The sequence below is a fragment of the Megalobrama amblycephala genome, linkage group LG3, assembly GCF_018812025.1.
Source record: "Megalobrama amblycephala isolate DHTTF-2021 linkage group LG3, ASM1881202v1, whole genome shotgun sequence".
Classification (NCBI taxonomy): domain Eukaryota; kingdom Metazoa; phylum Chordata; class Actinopteri; order Cypriniformes; family Xenocyprididae; genus Megalobrama; species Megalobrama amblycephala.
The window spans coordinates 31,284,765-31,308,471 of record NC_063046.1 but is presented as its reverse complement, the minus strand read 5'-3'; the positions used below and the strand labels follow the sequence as shown (position 1 = coordinate 31,308,471).

General features: G+C 37.6%; 1 protein-coding gene across 1 annotated transcript in view; it reads left to right on the top strand.

Annotated features, from left to right (window-relative positions):
- lrrc4cb (leucine rich repeat containing 4C, genome duplicate b) overlaps nucleotides 1–23,060 on the top strand; it is a 29,020-nt gene extending 5,960 nt beyond the window's left edge. The window contains exon 2 of the mRNA XM_048185129.1: nucleotides 19,646–23,060. Coding sequence (XP_048041086.1) covers nucleotides 19,696–21,591 — 1,896 coding nt within the window. The 5' untranslated portion in view covers nucleotides 19,646–19,695 and the 3' untranslated portion in view covers nucleotides 21,592–23,060. The remainder of the gene's footprint in view (nucleotides 1–19,645) is intronic.
- Nucleotides 23,061–23,707: the final 647 nt, after the last annotated feature.

Below are 23,707 nucleotides of genomic sequence, written 5' to 3'. Positions count from 1 at the left end.
GGGTTGCTCATTATATTGGAACCCCTTTTCAAACAGCCATGCTCACCTCCCCAGGAGGATGTCTTCTCCCACTCTCAGCATATTTCGGATATGGGAGAGGAACTTGAAGGCAGTTGGCTTTTTCAAGCCTCTCAGATCAGTTGGCCTGGATTCACAAACACAAGGGTGTCAGAGAGATCCATGTCTTTGAGGCTTATAAATCACAGACTTCCTAGAATACATACTGTTGTGAAAGGGTCCGGGATCGAGGATGTTCCACAATAAAAACATTTGCCAACTAACAGACTCTCCTAATATGATGGCAGAGGCGGATATAGATCGACACAGCTTGGCATCTCAGCAGACACATCATTCTGGGGCATTCCGTTATACATGAGCTAGTGTCTGAACAGAGCGCTTGAGTAGCAAATGCTGTAATGAAGACATTCCCATTCTGTGTTCACACCTTTGGTTTAGGTGATCTATCTATCTATCTAGACTAGTCTGTCTGTCATTCTATCATTCCATTGCTCTGTTGTGGTATCATTCTATTATTTTTTTTCTTTTCTTTTTTATTTTTTTTTGTCTGTAAGGCCTATAAAACTTTAAATGCTTAAAGCCTTTTTTGTCAAATATTTTAGTAAATAATTGAAAGGTAAAAAAACAAAGAATTTGCCTCAATTCTTTTTTTATCTGGAAACAAGTTCTGATCCTTGAACAATTTCTTCAATTTCTTCATTCATTTAATCAAATTTCTTGTGTTCATGTGTTTCATGTGTTCAAATTTCATACTCTTTGCAACTTCTTAATGTTTTTTTTTCATCTTGTGAGCCATCACATGCAAAACTATCCATTTAATTATCATGTACAGTGGGTACAGAAAATATTCAGACCCCCTTAAATTTTTCACTCTTTGTTATATTGCAGCCATTTGCTAAAATCATTTAAGTTCATTTTTTTTCCCTCATTAATGTACACACAGCACCCCATATTGACAGAAAAACACAGAATTGTTGACATTTTTGCAGATTTATTAAAATAGAAAAACTGAAATATCACATGGTCCTAAGTATTCAGACCCTTTGCTCAGTATTTAGTAGAAGCACCCTTTTGATCTAATACAGCCATGAGTCTTTTTGGGAAAGATGCAACAAGATTTTCACACCTGGATTTGGGGATCCTCTGCCATTCCTCCTTGCAGATCCTCTCCAGTTCTGTCAGGTTGGATGGTAAACTTTGGTGGACAGCCATTTTTAGGTCTCTCCAGAGATGCTCAATTGGGTTTAAGTCAGGGCTCTGGCTGGGCCATTCAAGAACAGTCATGGAGTTGTTGTGAAGCCACTCCTTCGTTATTTTAGCTGTGTGCTTAGGGTCATTGTCTTGTTGGAAGGTAAACCTTCGGCCCAGTCTGAGGTCCTGAGCACTCTGGAGAAGGTTTTCGTCCAGGATATCCCTGTACTTGGCCGCATTCATCTTTCCCTCGATTGCAACCAGTCGTCCTGTCCCTGCAGCTGAAAAACACCCCCACAGCATGATGCTGCCACCACCATGCTTCACTGTTGGGACTGTATTGGACAGGTAATGAGCAGTGCCTGGTTTTCTCCACACATACCGCTTAGAATTAAGGCCAAAAAGTTCTATCTTAGTCTCATCGGACCAGAGAATCTTATTTCTCACCATCTTGGAATCCTTCAGGTGTTTTTTTAGCAAACTCTATGCAGGCTTTCATGTGTCTTGCACTGAGGAGAGGCTTCTGTCGGGCCACTCTGCCATAAAGCCCTGACTGGTGGAGGGCTGCAGTGATGGTTGACTTTCTACAACTTTCTCCCATCTCCCGACTGCATCTCTGGAGCTCAGCCACAGTGATCTTTGAGTTCTTCTTTACCTCTCTCACCAAGGCTCTTCTCCCCCAATAGCTCAGTTTGGCCGGATGGACAGCTCTAGGAAGGGTTCTGGTCGTCCCAAACGTCTTCCATTTAAGGATTATGGAGGCCACTGTGCTCTTAGGAACCTTAAGTGCAGCTGAAATTTTTTTGTAACCTTGGCCAGATCTGTGCCTTGCCACAATTCTGTCTCTGAGCTCTTCAGGCAGTTCCTTTGACCTCATGATTCTCATTTGCTCTGACATGCACTGTGAGCTGTAAGGTCTTATATAGACAGGTGTGTGGCTTTCCTAATCAAGTACAATCAGTTTAATCAAACACAGCTGGACTCAACTGAAGATGTAGAACCATCTCAAGGATGATCAGAAGAAATGGACAGCACCTGAGTTAAATACATGAGTGTCACAGCAAAGGGTCTGAATACTTAGGACCATGTGATATTTCAGTTTTTCTTTTTTAATAAATCTGCAAAAATGTCAATAATTCTGTGTTTTTTTGTCAATATGGGGTGCTGTGTGTACATTAATGAGGGAAAAAAAATGAACTTAAATGATTTTAGCAAATGGCTGCAATATAACAAAGAGTGAAAAATTTAAGGGGGTCTGAATACTTTCTGTACCCACTGTATATTACATAAATATCTGTGACATGGAATGATTTCTGTTCACATGTAGCATATTGCAAAAAAAAAAAAAAAACCTTTTTGCATTTTGGCTGCATTGGCCAATTTGGTGACACAATAACACAATGTTTTGAAGCATAAAGTAAATGTTTAGTGACAGACAATGGAGTTGTGATATCCCATAAAACAGCTGTGACAATTGCACTTACAGTTCTTAAAACGGTTTCAAAAATATGTTTGAGAACATTGCAATATAGAATGCAGTGTAATCATAGGCTTCAAATGTCACACATCTAGTCAGATTTTAGAGGCATTATAGTCTTATAATTTTCTAAAAACTTTTTGTGAAGGTTAAAAGCATTTGGGGACGCCATAAGATTTGTTTTTTCTGTTTTATCCGTTTTATCTGTTTTTGAGAGCTTGATAAGATATGGTATTACAGTATGATATGGCACCTTGAGTGTCCAATCGAAATCTAAACGAGTAGTACTGCACTAAAAATTATAGGGTGGGAAGAGAAGCGTCCCATACAGGAGTCTATTTTAAAACAAGCTAAAGAAAAATATCTGCTGACTACACACACATCTTACATGAGAATTTTAACATGCTTCCCTTAGGGGGATGATTTAGAATTTTGATGTGTAAATCATATCATTATCAAAAAAATAAATAAAAATGTGTAAAAATGGGACAACAAAGTATATTCTATTAAAAATATTTATTTATTTATTTATTTATTTATTTATTTTTAAATGTAAGAAAATACTTGCATCACAATTGATTTCATCCCAAGCCACTCTGCTGTGTTTCTGTAGGAGAGTCTATCACACACAATCCAAATATTCTATGAAATTGAAAACCAGAATGAATTGAGGTAATGTGCCGGCCTCCTCGGAGAGCCACTCAGGGGCTTGAAACACACTGGATTTATGTGTGCCGGCATGCTTGCAGCTGAGTGCTTCAATTGGCCAGGCTTCATGCAGAGTCACTACTAATGACGGAGGAGACTATACGGCCACAGTCAGATTATAGCTTGGAGGCCCTCAGCTGCTCCTATTGTCATCTCAAGCAGAGAAAGTAATGGTTACCACTGTTTGCCTCCCCTGTTCTCTTCAGCATTGTCTGTGTTGTGCAGTCATTAAGGTTAATGACTAGGCGGATGTATTTGTTTTGAACAGAGAAAAACGTAGCTCACAGGAATATGTAGGTGTGCTGAATGAGATTTGGGGCAGTGTGCTTTCACACCATGTTCCTCCACCAGAAGTAAATTGTTTGTCTGCTGTAGCGCATTCCCTGCACTTTGGTGGAGTGAGCTCTGCCGCTCAAATGCACATGCAACAGAAGCTCGCATTGTAATTCATGTTTTTTGTATGTGACAGTACCGTGTCGGTGTGATAGATACCTCGGCAGAGGCGGCACTTCAGCCACATCTCATTCCCGCAAATGGAGTGTCCAGCCGGATAATCCCTCTGCTGACGGGAGTGCAAACAAATGAGGGCATTCCATACGTTTCTAAATTAATCAAGATTGTCATCACCAACAGCCCATCTCATTTGAAGACTTAAACACAGGCCTCGGTTCATCCACCACAAGTGAAAAGAAGAACAATCAGGCCCTATATGTTCTACTTTTCAGAGAGGAACAGTGGAAGGTGTGATAATGACAACGGCTAGTGTCTCACTAACGGGGCCTTCATCGATATTGAGCAAGGTGGTTGATGAGTAAAACAGTCTCCCTTGTATTAATCGACCATGGGGGACCACTTAACTGAGTGAAACCGCCCGCTTCCACACACTAAAGCATGTCAGTGCATTAGAGGAGCAAAGGCTCTTTGAGTGGATTGGCTGTGTAATGCAATCTGTATGCACGGGATGAGCACCATGCTAGCTGTGGCTCCTTCATTTGTGCTCAACCAGCAGGGTCAGGCTGTTGTTGTCTTTTTCCTCAGTCTTCTTGCCTGTTCTATTTTTGCCTTCCACAATCATCAATTTTAATTTAAGCACATGCACAAAGCGAAACACCAAGTTCTCATGGCAACACTGAATCTGCTATATCTGTAGTATCCGTTCAGTGACACATCACCATCGAATGATTTTTTTGATGCAATAAAAACACTGTTGTACATTCAGACAACCTACCAGCCTATGAATCTAACTGCAGAAATGACAGCTTAGAATCAAATACTAAAGCAATTTCTGTTTTAGATAAAGATTTTGTGTTTTAATTACTACACATGGTAACTTCGCTAATGAATAATGAATGTGGTTCTGCACTGTATGTGCTCTGCCTTTTAATGCAGCACTATCACTCTTTGCCTCAGTCTCCTGACTCTCTCTATTCTGCTCTATCTTCGTCTGTCTCTTGAGTTCAGTTTAAGAGGAAGACAGAATGGGTATGTCTTCACATCTGCTTCGCAGAAAAATGTGGATTTAGGAAAAATTGAAAGGAAAGTGAAGCAAAGTTAATGACTCTTTCAGATTGTGGGTAGCAGTCTCATTAGGAAACGTCACTCTATAGAGACTTTTGATACACCGCCAAAATGTCGCTCTTTTGTTTCAATTACACTACCATTCCAAAGTCTGGGGACAGTATGAATTCTTAAAATGTTTTTCAAAGATGTCTCTTATGCTCACAAAGGCTGCATTTATTTGGTCAAAAATTCAATAAAACAGTAATATTCTGAAATATTATTATAATTTAAAGTAAATTATTTCTATTTTAGTATGTTTAAAATGTAATTTATTCCTGCGATGGCAAAGCTGAATTTTCAGCAGCCATGCAGTCTTCAGTGTTAAATGATCCTTCAGAAATCATTCTTATATGCTGAAGTATAAAAAAAATTTAATATGAAAAGCATTTAAATGGAAATAGAAAGCTTTTGATACAATGCAAAAGTCTTTACTGTCATTGTTGCTCAATTTAATGTACCATTTCTGATTATCACTTAAATAACAACTTCGGAACAGATGTGTAGATTCAATTTGTTTTGGAGGATTTCATTACTTTACCCAAGGCTGAACTGGTAAAAAGTTCATTTTGTCATTGTTTAATTACTTTATCATACTTTTTATTTTTTGTTTTGTGTACGACACATCATAAAGTAGTCTGTAGAGCACAGAAGAAGATATTTTTTGTGGGGTCCAAAAATTATGTAATTTTTTGAATAATTACTTTGAATAATTATTTAAATTATTAATGGGGTTAATTATTTAACCCCATTAACTTTTATTGTATTGTACGGTGACTGGGAGGGGACATGTTCGGTTCACTTAATTTTGACAACATATTAACTCCTGGGAACGTGATAATATGTCGTGGCAGGTGTGAAAGCAGTAATCGCACTCGGGTGCACAGCAAAAGTGTACCAAAACAAGCATATACACTATATTTTCATTCCGACGTAATAATCAAGGAACTTTGCTGCCATACCATGGGTGCAGCAGGCGCAATGATATTACGCACCTGTGACCCCCTGTTTGCACAGGGAGCGTGCCTTGCAACCATGACATTTGTGAGAGACGCTGCGTAATATCATTGCGTATCATTGCATATACTTTAAGTAACATTATATACGTAAGCAATAAGGTAGCCTCGAGTACCTTATTGCTTTTATAAAACGGTTACCACACAATACAAATATTAAAGCCTAAAATATGTATCAATGCAACTTTCATGAAGTAAACTTTTTCTACAACAGCAACAGAAGTTAAATTTTCACGCCATTAGATTGCAGCAAAGACTATGTTGTCAGTCAGTAGCGAAGACTGAATTGTTGTGAACATGGAACAAGATGCAACTGACAAATGCTTTGACTAGCGCTGTCAGTCACAGGAAAACCCCTTAACTGTTAAAAGGACAGGATAATACATCGGACATTTAAACAGATTTTGTATTATTATGAACATAGGACTGACCTGAAGGAAAATGCAAAATCTGAATGCAGGTAATAAACTCGCTCACTCAATCTTTTTCTCACAATACTCTTCTACATAATACAGTGAGCTTCAATGAACAATATAAATTGAGAACAAACAGTTTATGTTGCTAATAGTGATTGCTAAGGGTGTTGTGTAGTGATACACAGAACCGTTGGGTGAAGCGGTCATAGTTGTGTTTTATCGTCAATAAAACACAGCTATTGACCAATCAGAATCAAGGACAGGAACCAACCGTTTTATAAAGAAAGGTAAAGAGATAGCCTATGGGAAATGAAGGGGAAAATAAAGCAAATACATAACAATGAATAAAAAATGAAACCAATAATAATAATAATAATATAAAATATTAAATTAAGACATTAACAATCAGTGAATGGATTTAAAAGACTGTTGGATGGGATAAATAGAAATGTACATGGCATATTCTTTTAACTTTTTTTGATAAACTATCATTTGAATGCTGCTAGGCACCATCGCACACACACAATACAATAGGCAATATGTTAATATAATCATTTCTTAGTTCCGCACTTTTTCTTAATTAAAAATAAATATTACGCCTATCCATTTCTGATAATTCCAGGTTGCTATGGTAGCACAGGTTGTTTATGCATTTAACTTGTGGCTATGAGAAATAGATGTCATTCCCTCAACACAAAGAAGTCATGGCCACGAGAAAAATGTCATTCCCTCAACATAGGATCTTGAGTTCACGACTTTAATCAAATGGCGACAAAAACCTAAGAGAACGAACGTGTCCCCTTCCGGTCACTGTAGTATTGGGCCGAAAAAGACATTCCTCAAAAATAGCTTGTTTTGTGTTCCACAGAAGAAACTATGTCATGGTTTGAAATAACATGAAGGTGAGTAAATGATGAGAGCATTGAGAACTGTCCCTTTAAGTTGTTATTCACTGAAAATCTTTCCCTCCACCACAACACTTGAATCTCATACCCATTTAAACATTAAGAAGTAGCTGCTTCTAGAAGAATTACAAGACATTTGTATACTAGAGTGACATTTCCTTTATGAGATGCCCTAGACAGAGGTAGTGAACATGTTGAAGTTTAGCCCTAATGACAGCTAAGTTTTGTGACTCTCAAGATCCTCCTGTTTACATGTCCACAGAGACAGTATAGGAGATGGAGATGGACCATTCATAGAAATATAGCAGCTATAGGGATGGAAAGTCCTGCCGAGTTTGTTCTCTTTAGCTTTCAGTGGTCTAGCCAGATAAATATCTTTATATACATATATAAATAAATATATTGTGTTTGTATTTTTTAGAGATTTCAGTCTTTCCCCATTCAAGTAGATAGAAGCTGTAGTTGTTTGCCAATCACCCGCATTTAAAATAGCTCCCCAGGGGTGTCACCATGATGGTCGCAGAGTGACTTGCCTTAAAGGGACACTGAATATATGAGAGATTTCTTGCATAAATGAAGAAGAACCCCAGATGTTTACATAACAGTGTGTGCCATGCAGCATTGTAAATTTCCATTCCTTTTGATGTGAGATGAAAACAGTCATGCTGTATACTCTTGACGGTGTCTCTCCTTGCCAGCGCAATGCTTTATGGACTGGCTGTGCAAAAGATTTAACAGGAAACAATGACAAGCACTTCAAAGTGGAATTGAACTTGGTTGATCTCAGCCATTATTAAAATACCCATTTCGAAGATACAGATCATAAAAACTGTAAACAACTGTATCATTTTGCTTTTGCAATTGTTTAGTACAGACTGTAGAGGTTCTAATGCAAAGCCATGAATTATTCCTAAGCAAGCTGTCTGTGTGAGAGAAAGGGACATGGAAAGAAGTAGACAGTGTACACTCTGACTCACAACTGCTGTGCAACAGCCTGGACACAATGTGGGGTCCAGTCGTTGAATTAAAATCACAGCAACTTGAAAGAGGAAAGCCTGCGTTCACTGCAAAACATGGAACGGTTATCTGAAAAACAATAATAGATAGAGTTTTTCACTCTATCTGTTTCCTTTTTCTTAAATCATACTAGCATCAAACAGAGGCCACCGCAGAGAAGAGCTGGTCATGCGTTTAGCCCCGGTTTTGATCTTTAGTCTTTTTAATTTTTTTGCATGACTTTGCACTATGAGACTGGTTGAGGAGAGTAATTGTAAACAGACTTTATTTTAGTGGTCACAAAAGAGTCAAAGACTGATTTTGCAGATTATGTATTTTGGACCACTTTTAGGTGTCCTTAAAGGGTTAGTTCACCCAAAAATGAAAATTATGTCATTAATGACTCACCCTCATGTCGTTCCAAACCCGTAAGACCTTCGTTCATCTTCGAAACACAGTTTAAGATATTTTAGATTTAGTCCGACAGCTTTCTGTCCCTCCATTGAAAATGTATGTACGGTAGACTGTCCATGTCCAGAAAAGTAATAAAAACATCATCAAAGTAGTCCATGTGACATCAGTGGGTTAGTTAGAAGTTTTTGAAGCATCGAAAATACATTTTGGTCCAAAAATAACAAAAACTACGACTTTATTCAGCATTGTATTCTCTTCCGGAATCCTTTCCATTGAATTGATTCCATTAAATCCTTTCATCTGTCGGCGGTGGTAATGCACTTTTACAATACCAAAATACAAACAATGTAGAATAGCTTGAATACATCGTGCGTCTCCCTCAGACTGTAAACGAAGCTCGGGCGCACCGGATAAGACGTCAGCAGCGTCTTACGTCAGCAGCTTCACTGCGGAGTCGTGAACCCGGATTGACAACAGACCCGGAAGAGAATACAATGCTGAATAAAGTCAATGGAGGGACAGAAAGCTCTCGGACTAAATCTAAAATATTTTAAACTGTGTTCCGAAGATGAACGGAGGTCTTACGGGTTTGGAACGACATGAGGGTGAGTCATTAATGACATAATTTTCATTTTTGGGTGAACTAACCTTTTAACTACTTAACTACTATGTACTTACATCAGAAAATAAGTACTTTTGCTGCTATTGAGGTGGGATATGGGTAAGGTTAGGAACATGTTTGGTGGTATGGGTAGGTTTAAGGGTGGGTTAAGGTGTAAAGGATGGGTCATAACAGTGTAATTATAAATGTAATTACAGAAATTAATTACAGATGTAATTACATGCAGGTATTTTTAAAAATGTAAGTACAATGTAAAAACATGTATGTACACAATAAGTGCATTGTATCAAATGATTAATTTATAAGTAAGTACATAGTAGTTAAGACCACCTAATATAAAGTGGGACCCATATTTCATATTTTAGCATATTTTAATAGTGAGATACTAAATGCTACATATGTTGGCTAACTACGAATACAACATTTTTGTCTTAGAGTTCAGAATGACATTTACATTTGCAAATGATTTCAGTGCATGTTACTTTCTAATTTCTCGTCAGGAATCAAGATGCTGTTAAAGGTAAGTCAGGCGATTTCGGAGTAGCTAGCAATAGCAAGTGAGCTTTGAAAGCATGAGATCCCACCCTCCCTTCAGATTGCTCTCCAAAGCCACGCCTCCTTCAAAACAAATGAACGCGCACAGCAGATTCCACAAAGTATCACGAGGTGATGAGAGAAGGTGTTAAATTACCTTTTGTCTCAAAGCACATAACATTACAATAATAATGAATGTAAACAACTTACAGAGCTTTTACTTGTACCACCTGACTGCTGCAGATGCATTTTGGCATTGAAACGCGTAAATCTGAGTCTGAGGATATGAACATTTCCAGGCTGAATGTCACAGTTTGCCATCTCTTCACTATGGTTATGACATGGCGTGAACGCAGCATAAGCTCGTTGTTTTTGTTTAGGAGGAACTGTAAAAGGCGGCTGCTGTTTGTTTGTGGTGCTCAGTGACTGTCTACAACTCTTCATAGCCTTATGGAACGCACTGATGACGTGCGATGTCTGCGTGAGCAGGGTGTGCTAGCTATGGAAATACAGGCAGGCAGGTAGGACACCAAATGCAATGATTGGACGAACATTTTTTTTTTTTGGTCTTGGGACTTCCACAGAAGATAAATGTACATGTTTTAATATTGTGACCACGTCTATTATTGATTGCAATCAGGATGTGAAGAGAGTTTCAACCAGTATAACAAAGAGCGTTTATAAAACAAATTGCCTACCCTACTTTTAAACATACTTAGTTAAATCTCTAAATCGGGGCTGGGCAACTCTGGCCCTTGAGATCCACTGTCCTGCAGTTTAGTTCCAACCCTAATCAAACACCTGAAAAAGCTAATTAAGGTCTTTAGGATAATTAGAAACAAAGCTGCTTGAAGGCTAGCTTGCAAAGTTAGCAAAAAAAAAAAAGTAACACTATGGTACACAGGGGGAATGAATGTCATTGGAGGAGAGGCTTCACTTCGCTGAATAAACTGCTTTTGTTCATGAAACTGCTGTTTGTTGAAAACTGCTGTTGCTTTAATTGGAAATATTATTTTGGTGCAAAGAGAGCAAACTGACAGCACATGTGCATCACTTAATATTAACCTTTTGTTTGTTGAACTGTTGTATAAAATCAATGTCACATTTGCAGTCGTGTGGATATTTGGGAAAAACTATGCTCATATCATATAATATTATCAACATTAAAAACAACTCACACAGGGTATGTTGTTTTTGTATCGAAGAGAGTTTGAGTCTTAAATTGGTGTCTATGCACAGTCGGTCTATATTTGTTCTTCGTGCTACTAAGTGCTAAAACCCCACTTTTACAAAGGTGGTACATTGTCAAGCACGGCAGTAATTTGATTAAGGCAGCAATTTGCTAAGGCAGCATACTCTGCAAGCAACCTATCATATACATGCTGCCTGTGTAGATGCAGTCAGTTTTGACCATAAAAGATGAGGCCATTTGATTGGATGCCATGTATTTGGCCTTATCCGACATTTTGTCTTTTAGAAATACATGTTCGGTTTTAATGTTATTTTAAGGTGGGGTATAATTAAAGGAACGGCAAAACTCAGCATTTTGTTTGCTTGCCACCTCTGTCACAATGTACAATTTTTAGAAGAAAGTAAAAATGAAGGCCCACCCTTTAAATGAAATCACACAATTTTGCCAAAACATAATTTTGAATTGTCAGATTGTGTTGGAAGTTTTTAGAAATTGAAGTTTTCGGAGCGTTTGAGGCTTGGGGTTGTCAAGTAAATTTCATTCATCATTTTTCCCCCTTTAAACTGGTATAAAATCTCATACCAGTTTCATCCCTTATACAAAGTAAGACAGGTATACTGTGGCAGATACTGAAAATAAACTTTTTGCATTTTTCTAACGTAATCCTTTTTTATTATTAAAAAAAATAACTGTGTAACATTCAGAATTACAATTTAAATTAAGCATGAATTTCCTAATGTCTTATTTGTTTTTTGTTTTTTTGACAGCATCACTCAAGCTGCATGAAACATTTTGTGTAAAATCTGATGATCATGTTCTCCATCATGATTTGAGATTATCCAAAGACCATCTTAAGCTTTAATTTACTTCAATTAAATTCAAAATTTCAAAGCTCCTTTACAGAAAATGCATGTCAACATTACAATTTAGAGTAATCTTTTATGAGAGGTGACTATGTCCAAATTATGTTATTTCAGAAATGTACATATACAAATAACACATTTAGCTAACAATGGTCATTACTTATTGCCATAAACTTATTTAGTGGCCTACCAAGCTTTAAAGGGTTATTTCACCCAAAAATGAAAATTCTGTCATAAATTACTCACCCTCATGTCAGCCTTCGTTCATCTTCAGAACACAAATTAAGATATTTTTGATAAAATCCGATGGCTCAGTGAGGCCTGCAATGACAGCAAGTTAATTTACACTTTCAAATGCCCAGAAAGCTACAATGGTTCAACCTTAATGTTATGTAGTGACGAGAATTTATTTTGTGTGCTAAAAAAAACCAAAACAAAATAATGACTTTATTCAACAATATCTAGTGATGACCGATTTCAAAACACTGATTCACGAAGCTTCGAAGCTTTACAAATCTTTTGTTTCAAATCAGTGGTTCGGAGCGTGTATCAAACTGCCAAAGTCACGTGAACCATTGAAATTTCGAAACACTAATGATGCAACGAAACCTCGTTTACTGAAATCACGTGATTTTCATGCTCCGAACCACTGATTCGAAACAAAAGATTCGTTAAGCTTCATGAAGCAGTGTTTTGAAATCGCCCATCGCTAGATATTGTTGAATAAAGTTGTTATTTTGTTTTTTGGCACACAAAAATTCTCGTCGCTTCATAACATTAAGGTTGAACCACTGTAGTCACGTGAACAGTTGTATATGTTTTTAGTAGCTTTCTGGGCGTTTGAAAGTGTAAACTATCTTGCTGTCAATGCAGGCCTCACTGAGCCATCGGATTTTATCAAAAATATCTTAATTTGTGTTCTGAAGATGAACGAAGGTCTTACGGGTGTGGAATGACATGAGGGTGAGCAATAAATGACTTAGGTGGACATTTTTAGGTGGACTAACCCTTTAACATTTTTTATACATTTTATAAAAAGTTATTTTGGTATGAAACTTTTCAATGCAAAAAACTTTCCAGGTTTAAATAAAAACTTTCAGACGCAGTAAATATGATTATCATTGCACAGCATATTTTGTGTACATGGGCACAGTGTAAGGTTTAGAATACTGTAGGTACATGCTGAAAGGTGACTCTTGATTTTGCATTTCATATTTCATGAGGTACTGTCCCTATGATTCTGGATTCGTTTATATTGCATTCAGGGGTCAGAGCGGTGCGCTTTTAAAGATTGCTGTCTGCTGTGTTTTTGCATGGTCAGCACTCTGCCACCCTGATTTTCAATTTGAACACTGAAGTAAACTGAAGGGGCCAGGCCCAGGAGTGATCGCATAGTCTGGAAGAAAAGCGTCCTGTGCTGTGTCACTACAGATATTACAAATACAGCAGGAAGAAACAGCAGGGACAAGAAGTGATTTAAATATCCTAATTCATCCTCAACCGTTCTCTGTACTTTTATTTTTAAAATGTATTCACTTTTTTATTGCACACACAGGCAGTTGAGTTGTGAATGGCTCACTAAAAATTTCCAGAACACAATGAGAATATGCAAGATCCCCCATCCCTCCAGCTGTGTGTTTTCAGCAAGGCCATCTCCTGCCAAGACTCTCTTTGTCTTGTTATTGTATTCTTACTCAACAACTTAGCCCATTACAATATGGATTTTCTCCCAGGGATGTGGTTGGAGAGCCACACTTCGAGAGTCGTTCAAACATTTCCACTCTAAAAGATTATCTGCTAGGGTCTATTGTGTTGAAGATGACTAATGTCATTAAATGGGCAAAATAAAGCTGATAAAGTCCTGATGTTTCTGAAGTAGTATGCTCAGAATAGCTACACAGAAATGTTTGGATGCAGCTATATGCAGCAGTGACATAAATTTGTCGAGAGCTGCTTTCAGTAACCACTTTAGCCGGTACAACAGCGCTATACATGCTTTAGCTTCATTTCCTATGCCGTTACGGTTTCAGCACAAGAAATGTGATAACGATGGAGATTAAATCTTCCCTTCCCTTTTTTTCCCACTAACCTGCTGCAGTGCTGTAGGATGTGGTTTTGGCAGAAGTCCTGACATTTTTAAAAGTGCACCAATATTTTTGCTAACAAGGCCCTCACGACATCAGGAAACATGGGGGTGCACCTTCCCACAGCCAATGAATTACCCCCCACGGCTCCTGCCTCTGCCTGAAATTTTGCAGTCACATGCTTACATGCCATTTCTCATGGTTAAATGATTCCAGTCAATATTTAAGGCCATCGCAAGACCATAAAACTGACTATCGGCATGAGGTCCTCTAATGATTTAGCAAATGGCCATAAATATAGACAGTGGATTTGATTTAAGTCAATATCTGTAACTCATCTATAACTCTTGAGTTTCCCTGTAGTATTGTACAGCTCAGTGTTGTTCATTAGAGAATGCAAGTTCTCTTTTTGCTGTGAATATGAATAGGTGACTAAATTAACTGCGTAAGGTCATGATTTCCCAAGCGGGGGTTGCTAACATGCTTGCAAGTAATGATTGCAATTTCATTTTCTTGATTTAATAGGCCAAAGGAAAACAAATAAATTGCAAGTGATTCTCTCTGTGCTTGGGCCTGTGTTTATCTCCGTAAATTCAAACTCTTGAAAGTTGCTCTCAGCTGAAAGCCCAAGGGAAACTGGGCTGAGCTAATGATATTTTTTCTTTAACAAGTTCATCAGACTAATGCTATCACTATAGTGATATTAAAAGCTGCAAGACTAATGGAATGATCAAATATCAATAGTAATTAAATGAATGTAATAGATAATTGTAGATAAATATAAGCAGGATACCTTAAGGAGATCCTAATACTAACATTATGAAGTTTCGGCTTTAGACATATTTGGTGGGAACATTAGATCCATGGACAAGATCTGCCTGCAGTCTGATCCACCCACACAGCCAGAGAAGAGCGAGAGGGGGGAAAAAAGTGATTACGGCCATTTCATCTGATTATTCATCAGTGTCATTATGATAATGGAGGCAGCATAAGTTATTTTGGCACAATCCAATGATTGTGGCGATTATACCTGGCCATAGACGCTTCAATCTAAATTACTTTACAGACTAAGACTCCTACTGGATGTGCAAGGGAAGTAGAGGAGCTGAGGAAGATCTGTGTGGGAGTAATTTGCATTACTCCCTCGTTTTGTATCTATTTTCTCTGGCTAAACTGCTTGAAAAGTCCTTCTAAGAGGCAAGTAAGGTATTGATTTTTTTACTTGTTTAAATGCACCGGTAGGATAGGGCTTCGATCATTTGAAACATGTGCATCACTCTCTTTAGAATATACTGAATACTCAGATGCTGAATTAAATGGTATTATGCACCTCACTGTTTAATGCAGTGCATTTTGGATGTATTTGGTTGAGCTGGAACATTGCAAGAATTTAGTGTGTGTGAAATAAATCGCAGAAGGATCATACTTTTCAAAATGACTTTGAAATCGCACTCTTTCAGAATAAAACGTCAGTTTTATCCCATTGTTTAATGTTATTGTCTACTCAAGGTGAACATGACATGTACTTATAGTGCACTTCAGTCTTTGTAAATTTAAATGGAGGGCATCCATTTGTAAAGCCTCTTCTTTGGCTTCAACACAGTCTCCCCATTTAAGTAAAGGCTTTGGCAGGCATCCCATAAGCAAAATCCTTTCTGTAAGCCATTGTTAGGTCCCGAGGAGTCAACCCAATGTCTCTAGAGAACTCAGTTGAGTGTGTTGTTTTGGTTTGTCCTTTTATACTTCTAGGGCAAATAAGCAGAGCACATTGCAGAGCATTGTACTGCGTATGTAATAGATTTTACATAAAATTTGGATTTAGTTAATAACTGATTATGCAATTTTATGTTGCCTCTAACCTAACAATGTAAATGTGAAAAGGAAATGATGCATGTACTATTTACCTTTTTAATGACATTCAGTATACATTTTATTAGGTGCATGTTTGTATACAGTGTGAGATGTTCACTGCTTGTACCCACAACACAACCATGACAGCATTTCAATGTGCATTCTTCCATAACACTGAATTGATTGCTGTCCTTGTGGAGACCCTTGGTGTCCTAAATGTAGGAAACAGATTTACTGGAATAACAAAGAGAGGAGCATAGAGTATACCGAAGGATTGCTTCCCAAGAATAAGCTGTAAGATTCTGTGAATATTAATTGGCTGATTTACCACCAAATAGATAACCCTGCTATAAAAAAAAAAAAAAAATCAATCATTCAGATAATTGTGAATTATGTTTTATAATTATTAATTATATTTACATATTTTTTTAACTGAAAATAACATAAAATAAAATGATGAATAGTGGATGAAGAGAGTGCATTTGGTTTAATGACTTTAAATCAGTGTCCTGCAGGAGCTCTTATAAAAGAGACCTTCATCACACGCCTTCTCTCTGATGTCTTAGAGAGCTTTTGAAAGAGTTATCAGATATTGGTTGTGAAGTAAAATGCAGAGGATGACAGGGAGCATGTTATAGCCACCAGTGAACCTACAGGACAAGTTATTGAGATAGCGAATGAGCCTATACTGTAACACTCATGCGAATATAATATCTGAGCAAGGGTAGGGTGTCTGTTTGAGACAAGATTAAAATGAATTGGTCTAAAAGCTGGGGGAAAAACAACAGCTCTCTGAAGGAGGTTAATGTTTACTAGATTTTCACATTGATTATGTTCATCTTGAACTTTACAAAGAAGCTTATTTTAATTTGTTTATTCAAAGAACCTGTTTCATCAAACCTCATCTTTATCTTTATTTTTGTTTGTGTGTTATACATGTGTTAAAGCTTTCCCTGTGAAACACAGGTCATTAATTTGATTGGCATAAGAGACCTCAATGAATATGCAAGCTTTGGAAAGAGCACTGCAGGAAAAAAATTCAGTCAAACTGCATTAAATTAGCACATCACTCTCAAGATTCATCATCATCAACAATGAGCAAGGACAAGCCTTGCCTATGCATTTGAATGATTATTAAATGGTTGATGATTATTAAACTGTTGTTATTTCTTATGTGACTCAAAAAGTGTTTGTATATCATAACATTTTTAGCATATTTATGTCTTGACTCTTGATGATAGAATTGCTTCTAAAAAATCCTCAGGAAATAATAGCATATAATGAGGCCTTTGCCCAGTCTGGTTTGAGATACGGTATGTCAAATACATGAGTTTGAATGTGACATTTGTAAAAATGTCATCTCTAAGTGTGTGTCAGAAAACTTAGTTACTGTCTAGGACTTACTGTCACTTTCAGATGTAGGAAGGATGTGTGGATTGCTATTATGTAATTAATGAGATAAAAATGGGTTTTAATGTAATTCTCGTGTTTCCCATTTTTGATAAAGGCCTCAAGCTAATCGTTCAATCAATACCTGAGAGATTAGTGTGCTTTCTCCGTAAATTCCTTGGTTATTTTTGGTAATGAAAAAGAGACTTCTGCCAGGACATGCCCTGATTATCTCAAGCATCCCATTAAATGTGCATCCATTGAAAGTTCTCTCAGCTTCTCACAGTAAGGTGTCAATTACGCTGCTGCTAACTAACATTCATCGCCTACCAATGAGATTAACATCTCACTGTGACTAAATCAATCACAGTTCTCAGTTTTAACAATTTTACAAGATGATCAGCAGCACAGATGAACAGTGAGACCATCTGAGACATTATATACATCGTATAATGGGATGTCAAAGACAAGAAAGACAGTTAATTCAAAATGAATTATTAATTTTATTCTAAGAAGACTGAAATATGTGAAAGACACATACTATTTAGACTTGATCATCACTGACAAAGCATGTGATATTTCCAGTCTGGTTTCAGACTGTAATATAATACTCATGACAAAAGTCAAGCTCACAATCATCTGGAACATTTATTTACTGTATAATACCATTTATCAACCAACATGCAGCCCACTCATTCATTGAGGTTGTTGAGGTGTTATTGGTGTCATGCGACTTCAGCTCCTGTTGCCATTTTGATCGGAAAGCTCTTTGTCTCATACTTTATTTACTTTCCTACTGTGGTGGGAGATTCTGAGAGTAACATTATATAATTATGACAGAGCTTGCTTGATCTTGTAAATGAAAGCATTTCTATGAATGTCAAGATACTTGATTGCCTTACTTTCAGTTTCATAATACACTGAAATTCATTATTGATTATTATAGTAAGCTATTTGCAAACAGCATAGGTAATAAGACATCTTATTTTTCATAAAAACACTTGAGCAGATAATGAGAGCAGAGACTTGTGGGGTGAAGGAATTTTAAATTTAGGTTGTGCTTTAGCAATGGCACATTTCTTGTGGGTTTTGACAATTTGGTTTCTATGTATCTTCATAGTATGTGAAAGCATATAGTGCTGAATATACAAGCCAAACACATATCCTTATCTCCTAGATATGATGGACCTGTCTGCAGCTTAATCCATCCCTCTGACAGGTTTCTGTAACAGGATTTCTCATTCTCATCTCATTTTAGGGCATAGCATAAAAGTTTCAGGAGTTTTTTTTTTTACACTCAAGGTATGTAATAATATTATAGTAAAACAAATGCACAATATGGTGCTGTCAAAATTAGTGCGTTAACGCAGGCGATTTTTTAATGCAATTAATGCAGCATCCATTTTTTTGGTCATAATTTGTCTAGCATTACATTATATAATCATGCTCTTATTCACGCAAATGCATTTAAACTATTCATGCGCCACAAGACAAACGAGAACGCTCTGTCTGTGAATGTTGAATGTCATATAAATATGACATTTATTATAATGTGTTTATGGGAAGATTGTTTTAAGTTCATTTAAATCAATTTTTTTTTTAAACCTAATAAATGTTGAAATTGATAGCTTTTAATTATACTGTAATGTTGAATGTCTATAATTAATGTTTAAAAATCTGTTTCATAGAGACATCAGTACCAATATTAGTATCAGTGATTCTGACCTTCTTTCATAAAAAGATGCCATTAAACAAATATTTAAAATATACTGTCTTTTGTTTTATTTGGAGAGGAACTGTGAAAAATTGTGTGTGTGTGTGTGTGTGTGTGTGTGTGTGTGTGTGTGTGTGTGTGTGTGTGTGTGTATATATATATATATATATATATATATATATATATATATATATATATATATATATATATATATATATATATATATGCATGCATTACAATAATTTTAATTACATTTGTTTGTTTTTTTTCCCTGTATTGATGGAACTCTCGATTAGGTCAAGAAAGTGGAGAAAGAAACTTAGGTTAGGTCAAAGTGAAATACTTGACAGATACAGTGATACAGTGCAAAAATGACAATGACATCTTTCCATCAATTATTCTTTGAATTCTTTGTGTGTGCAGACTCATTAAACAACTGTGACAGTAATGACGCTCAATTTATCAGCCATATTTTGCATGTACATTGCCTAAACAGCAGTACTTGTTTTTGTTCAACATCATCAGAATATCTGAAATGTACACGCAGCGCCATTTGACAGAAGAATGTTCTTATTGTTATGATAAATTGCCGAACATCAGCAAAATTTGATGTTCTGTTTGACTGCCATCATGCTTCGCTGACATTTCAACATGACACATTTTGCTAACAGATTTATTTTCCTCTTCCTTTTTTTCAGACTGCCTATAAATGTTTGGGGAGAGAAAATCAGCAGGCATTAAATTATGAATGTTGAACAAGATGACCTCTTACCATCAGCGCCAGATGTTGAGAGGTCCTAGATGGAAAGGGGCTTGGTTTGACCCCTTGTTTCTCCTGCTTTTAGCCCTGCAGTTGCTTGTTGTTGCCGGACTGGTGCGAGCCCAGACCTGTCCCTCTGTATGTTCCTGCAGTAATCAATTTAGTAAGGTCATCTGCACACGCAGAGGGCTAAAGGATGTCCCAGATGGCATCTCCACTAATACACGGTATCTAAACCTTCAGGACAATCAAATCCAGGTCATCAAAGTAGACAGTTTCAAGCATCTAAGACACCTTGAGATTCTTCAGCTTAGCAGAAACCACATCCGCAACATTGAGATTGGCGCCTTTAACGGCTTAACCAGCCTTAACACTCTAGAGCTTTTTGACAATCGCCTCACGACCATCCCAAATGGCGCCTTTGAGTATCTATCAAAACTGAAAGAGCTGTGGCTTAGGAATAACCCAATTGAGAGCATACCGTCTGATGCCTTCAGTCGCTTGCCCTCCCTGCGGCGGTTGGACTTGGGAGAGCTGAAGCGTCTCTCCTACATCTCGAGTGGAGCATTTCAGGGCTTGAGTAACCTTCGCTACCTGAATCTGGGCATGTGTAACCTCAAAGAGGTCCCCAACATTCAGCCCTTGATTCGCCTGGATGAGCTAGAGATGTCCGGGAACCAGCTCACCGTCATCCAGCCCAGTTCTTTTAAGGGTCTTGTCCATCTTCAGAAGCTGTGGATGATGCACGCCCAAGTCCAAACCATAGAGCGGAACTCCTTCGATGACCTGCACTCTTTGCGAGAGCTCAACCTGGCTCACAACAACCTTACCTTTTTGCCCCACGATCTCTTCACGCCTTTGCACCACTTGCAGCGAGTGCATTTGCATCACAATCCCTGGAACTGTAATTGTGATATTCTTTGGCTGAGCTGGTGGCTGAGAGAGACCGTACCAACGAACACCAGCTGCTGCGCACGCTGTAATTCCCCTCCCAACCTCAAGGGGCGCTACATTGGTGAGCTGGACCAGAGCTACTTTCAGTGCTACGCCCCCGTTATCGTCGAACCACCTGTCGACCTCAATTTGACTGAAGGAATGGCGGCAGAACTCAAATGTCGGACAAATTCAGTGACCTCGGTCAGCTGGCTAACACCAAATGGCTCCATCATAACACATGGGGCGCTAAAAATGCGCATTTCCGTCCAAAACGACGGAACGCTAAACTTCACCAATGTCACCATCCAGGACACAGGAACCTATACTTGCATCGTAAGCAACATGCTAGGCAACATTTCAGCCTCTGCTGTCCTCAATGTGACTTCCGTTGACAACAGTGGCTTTACTTACTTCACTACGGTCACCGTAGAAACAATTGAAACCCCTATCGATGGGGAAAGTAGGACACCGGTGCAGCCTTCTTTCGGCTGGGCATCCTCCTCGACCACAAGGGGAACACCCATTGCCACTGAGAGAGCGTACACAATTCCCGTGACCGACATAGACATTGATGGCTCTCTAAATGGTTTGGAGGAGGTTATGAAAACCACCAAGATTATTATCGGCTGTTTTGTGGCCATCACACTCATGGCGGCCGTCATGCTTATAATATTCTACAAGATGCGCAAGCAGCACCACCAGCAGGATCACGATGGGCCGAGCCGCACCATTGAGATCATCAACGTCCACGAGGAGCTGGCGAGGGTTCCGGCCATGGAGAGTCACCTGGCTCTTCCGCCCCTGGAGCATGAGCATTACAACCACTATAACTCCTACAAAACTGCTTATAACCATGTGTCCGCTCTCAGCTCGCTGCATAGCTCAGTGCATGAACCTTTACTAATCCAAGCCAGCTCGAAGGATAACGTACAGGAGACGCAAATTTGACCATGTTGGAACTGAATTCTACTAATGCTGTTTAAATTTTGGTTGTGGACACGCTGTCGTCATGAAGATTACAGTGCGCATTTAGACGTTCAGCAATGTCAATGAGAGCCAGGGTGTATGTATCATTATTTTAAGTGTCTTTACAAATCTTATTTATTTAAAGATATGTGAAGTGACTGGATCATCAAATCATAAGACAAAATTTAATGTCTTCTTTTTTTTTTTTTTTTTTTTCATTTCTATATTTTGTAAACTGGGAGAACGAATGGTGTACTTTCGTGTGCTGGTTGAATTAAGGTAAACTCCAGCACCTTTGAGAGAAATGAGACAACAGTTGTTGTTTTTTTGGGGGGGGGGGTTTGTGGCATTTTACATCGCATTGCTCCAGTGTGTTTTCGTTTTTTGAGACGGTAAAAACAAAGACAAAAAACTGAAAACTACTGAAAACACCAAACTTTAAATCGCATGGAGCACTTAGGTATGAATGGTGGGCCTGATGGATGCAGAGAGGTGTATAAATGGTTACATTTCCCCATGAAAAAAAATCCTGTTATTAAAGAAAAAAGGGAAAGCTTTCATTATCAGGGCATGGTTATTCTGCAAATGCAGCTAAAGGAAACATTTCTAGAACTTATAGAAGCCACTGTTCTGAACAAACATCAATTTACTTCAATTCAGAAATTAGGTTTGCATAATTGCCTTGAATTACAGTTCTTAAATCATGTTATTATCTAAAACGTGGCATTGAAAATTCAGCATTTAGTTTTTTCCCCCCTAAATCTGTAAATATATTTATAACTGTAAACGCCACAAACCTATAAATATAAATATGAATTTCTATACATTATTAAACATCAGGTTAGTTCAATTATAGCCCCAATTCCACGTGTGTGGGATATAATTGTATGATATGGAAATAACCCTGAGTAGCTAAGGACAAGGGAATATGATTCTAAGATTATGTAGGTTTCAGACAAAAATGGCTACAAGGAAATAAATGATGAAATAAAAAAATGGCCACTATGTCACTATGGAAACCAATAACCTTGTGAAAAACACACTGGACAAAATCAGAGTGCACCCAATGCATAAAACGTGCATTGTTTATTTGAGAACTGCATAATTTTCTATAGAAGTGATTTTTTTAACCACAGGTTTTTACTGTGACTGTGTGCTTTTGTATGTTTGTGAGTTGTTTCTGCCATATACTGTACCATCAGTTATTATTTTACCATTGTCTATAGAATTGTATGTTCATTCTGTTGTGTATTTTAAATTAATTCTTTTTTTTTTTCTGGAATGGTTTATTTGACTGGCAACTGCATACCTCGCCTAACATGATGATAATGAGTGTGTGAATGTGTCTGTAAGTCCATATGTGCAAAGGTTGTTTCTTTTTATGCTCTACCATGGTTTTTCACCAGCTTGTGTATTGCTTTCTCAAAACATTGATAAAAGCTTATGTGTGATGTCTCTCTCCCCCCTTTTAATCATTTTGGACGGCATGATAAGAAGATGTGATACTGGTCTCACCAGTCAACCGCTGAAGTAAACCTAATAGGTTCATATTTCATAGGCATCAGAAAGGTACATGAAGAATATACCTCTAATTCATCACATGTGCTGACAAGATGGGTTTGCCAGCAGGGAATTCATCACTCAGCATTTTGTATGTAAAGTTGTACTCTTACATTTTAGCATTGAATTAACAGAGTCATCTACTGAATGTGACAAATTTCAAGAAAACAGATTTCATCGTACATGGTTCCTTTTATATATAACTCTACATGTTTATTTTTTGGTGGCCCCAGTCTGTTACTTTCACCCTCATTGCCATTAATAAATGGGAGATGAATTGTAACCATGTTAAGCATTTCATAAAGGATAAACTGTTGCTTCCCAGCATATGTGTTTTTTTTTAATCAATTATTTTTTGTAACCAATTAAAAAAATGTTCCTACCATTTTTATTGTACATAATAGGTGGGATAAATTGGGACACTAGGAAAAACAGCACTGTGCTGTTGAAAAAAAAAAGTATGAAAATGTCTCTGTTTTCAGAGGGTCTGTACATGAATGCTAGCTTGCTCCTATCTGCTACAGTGTTCTTGAGCACT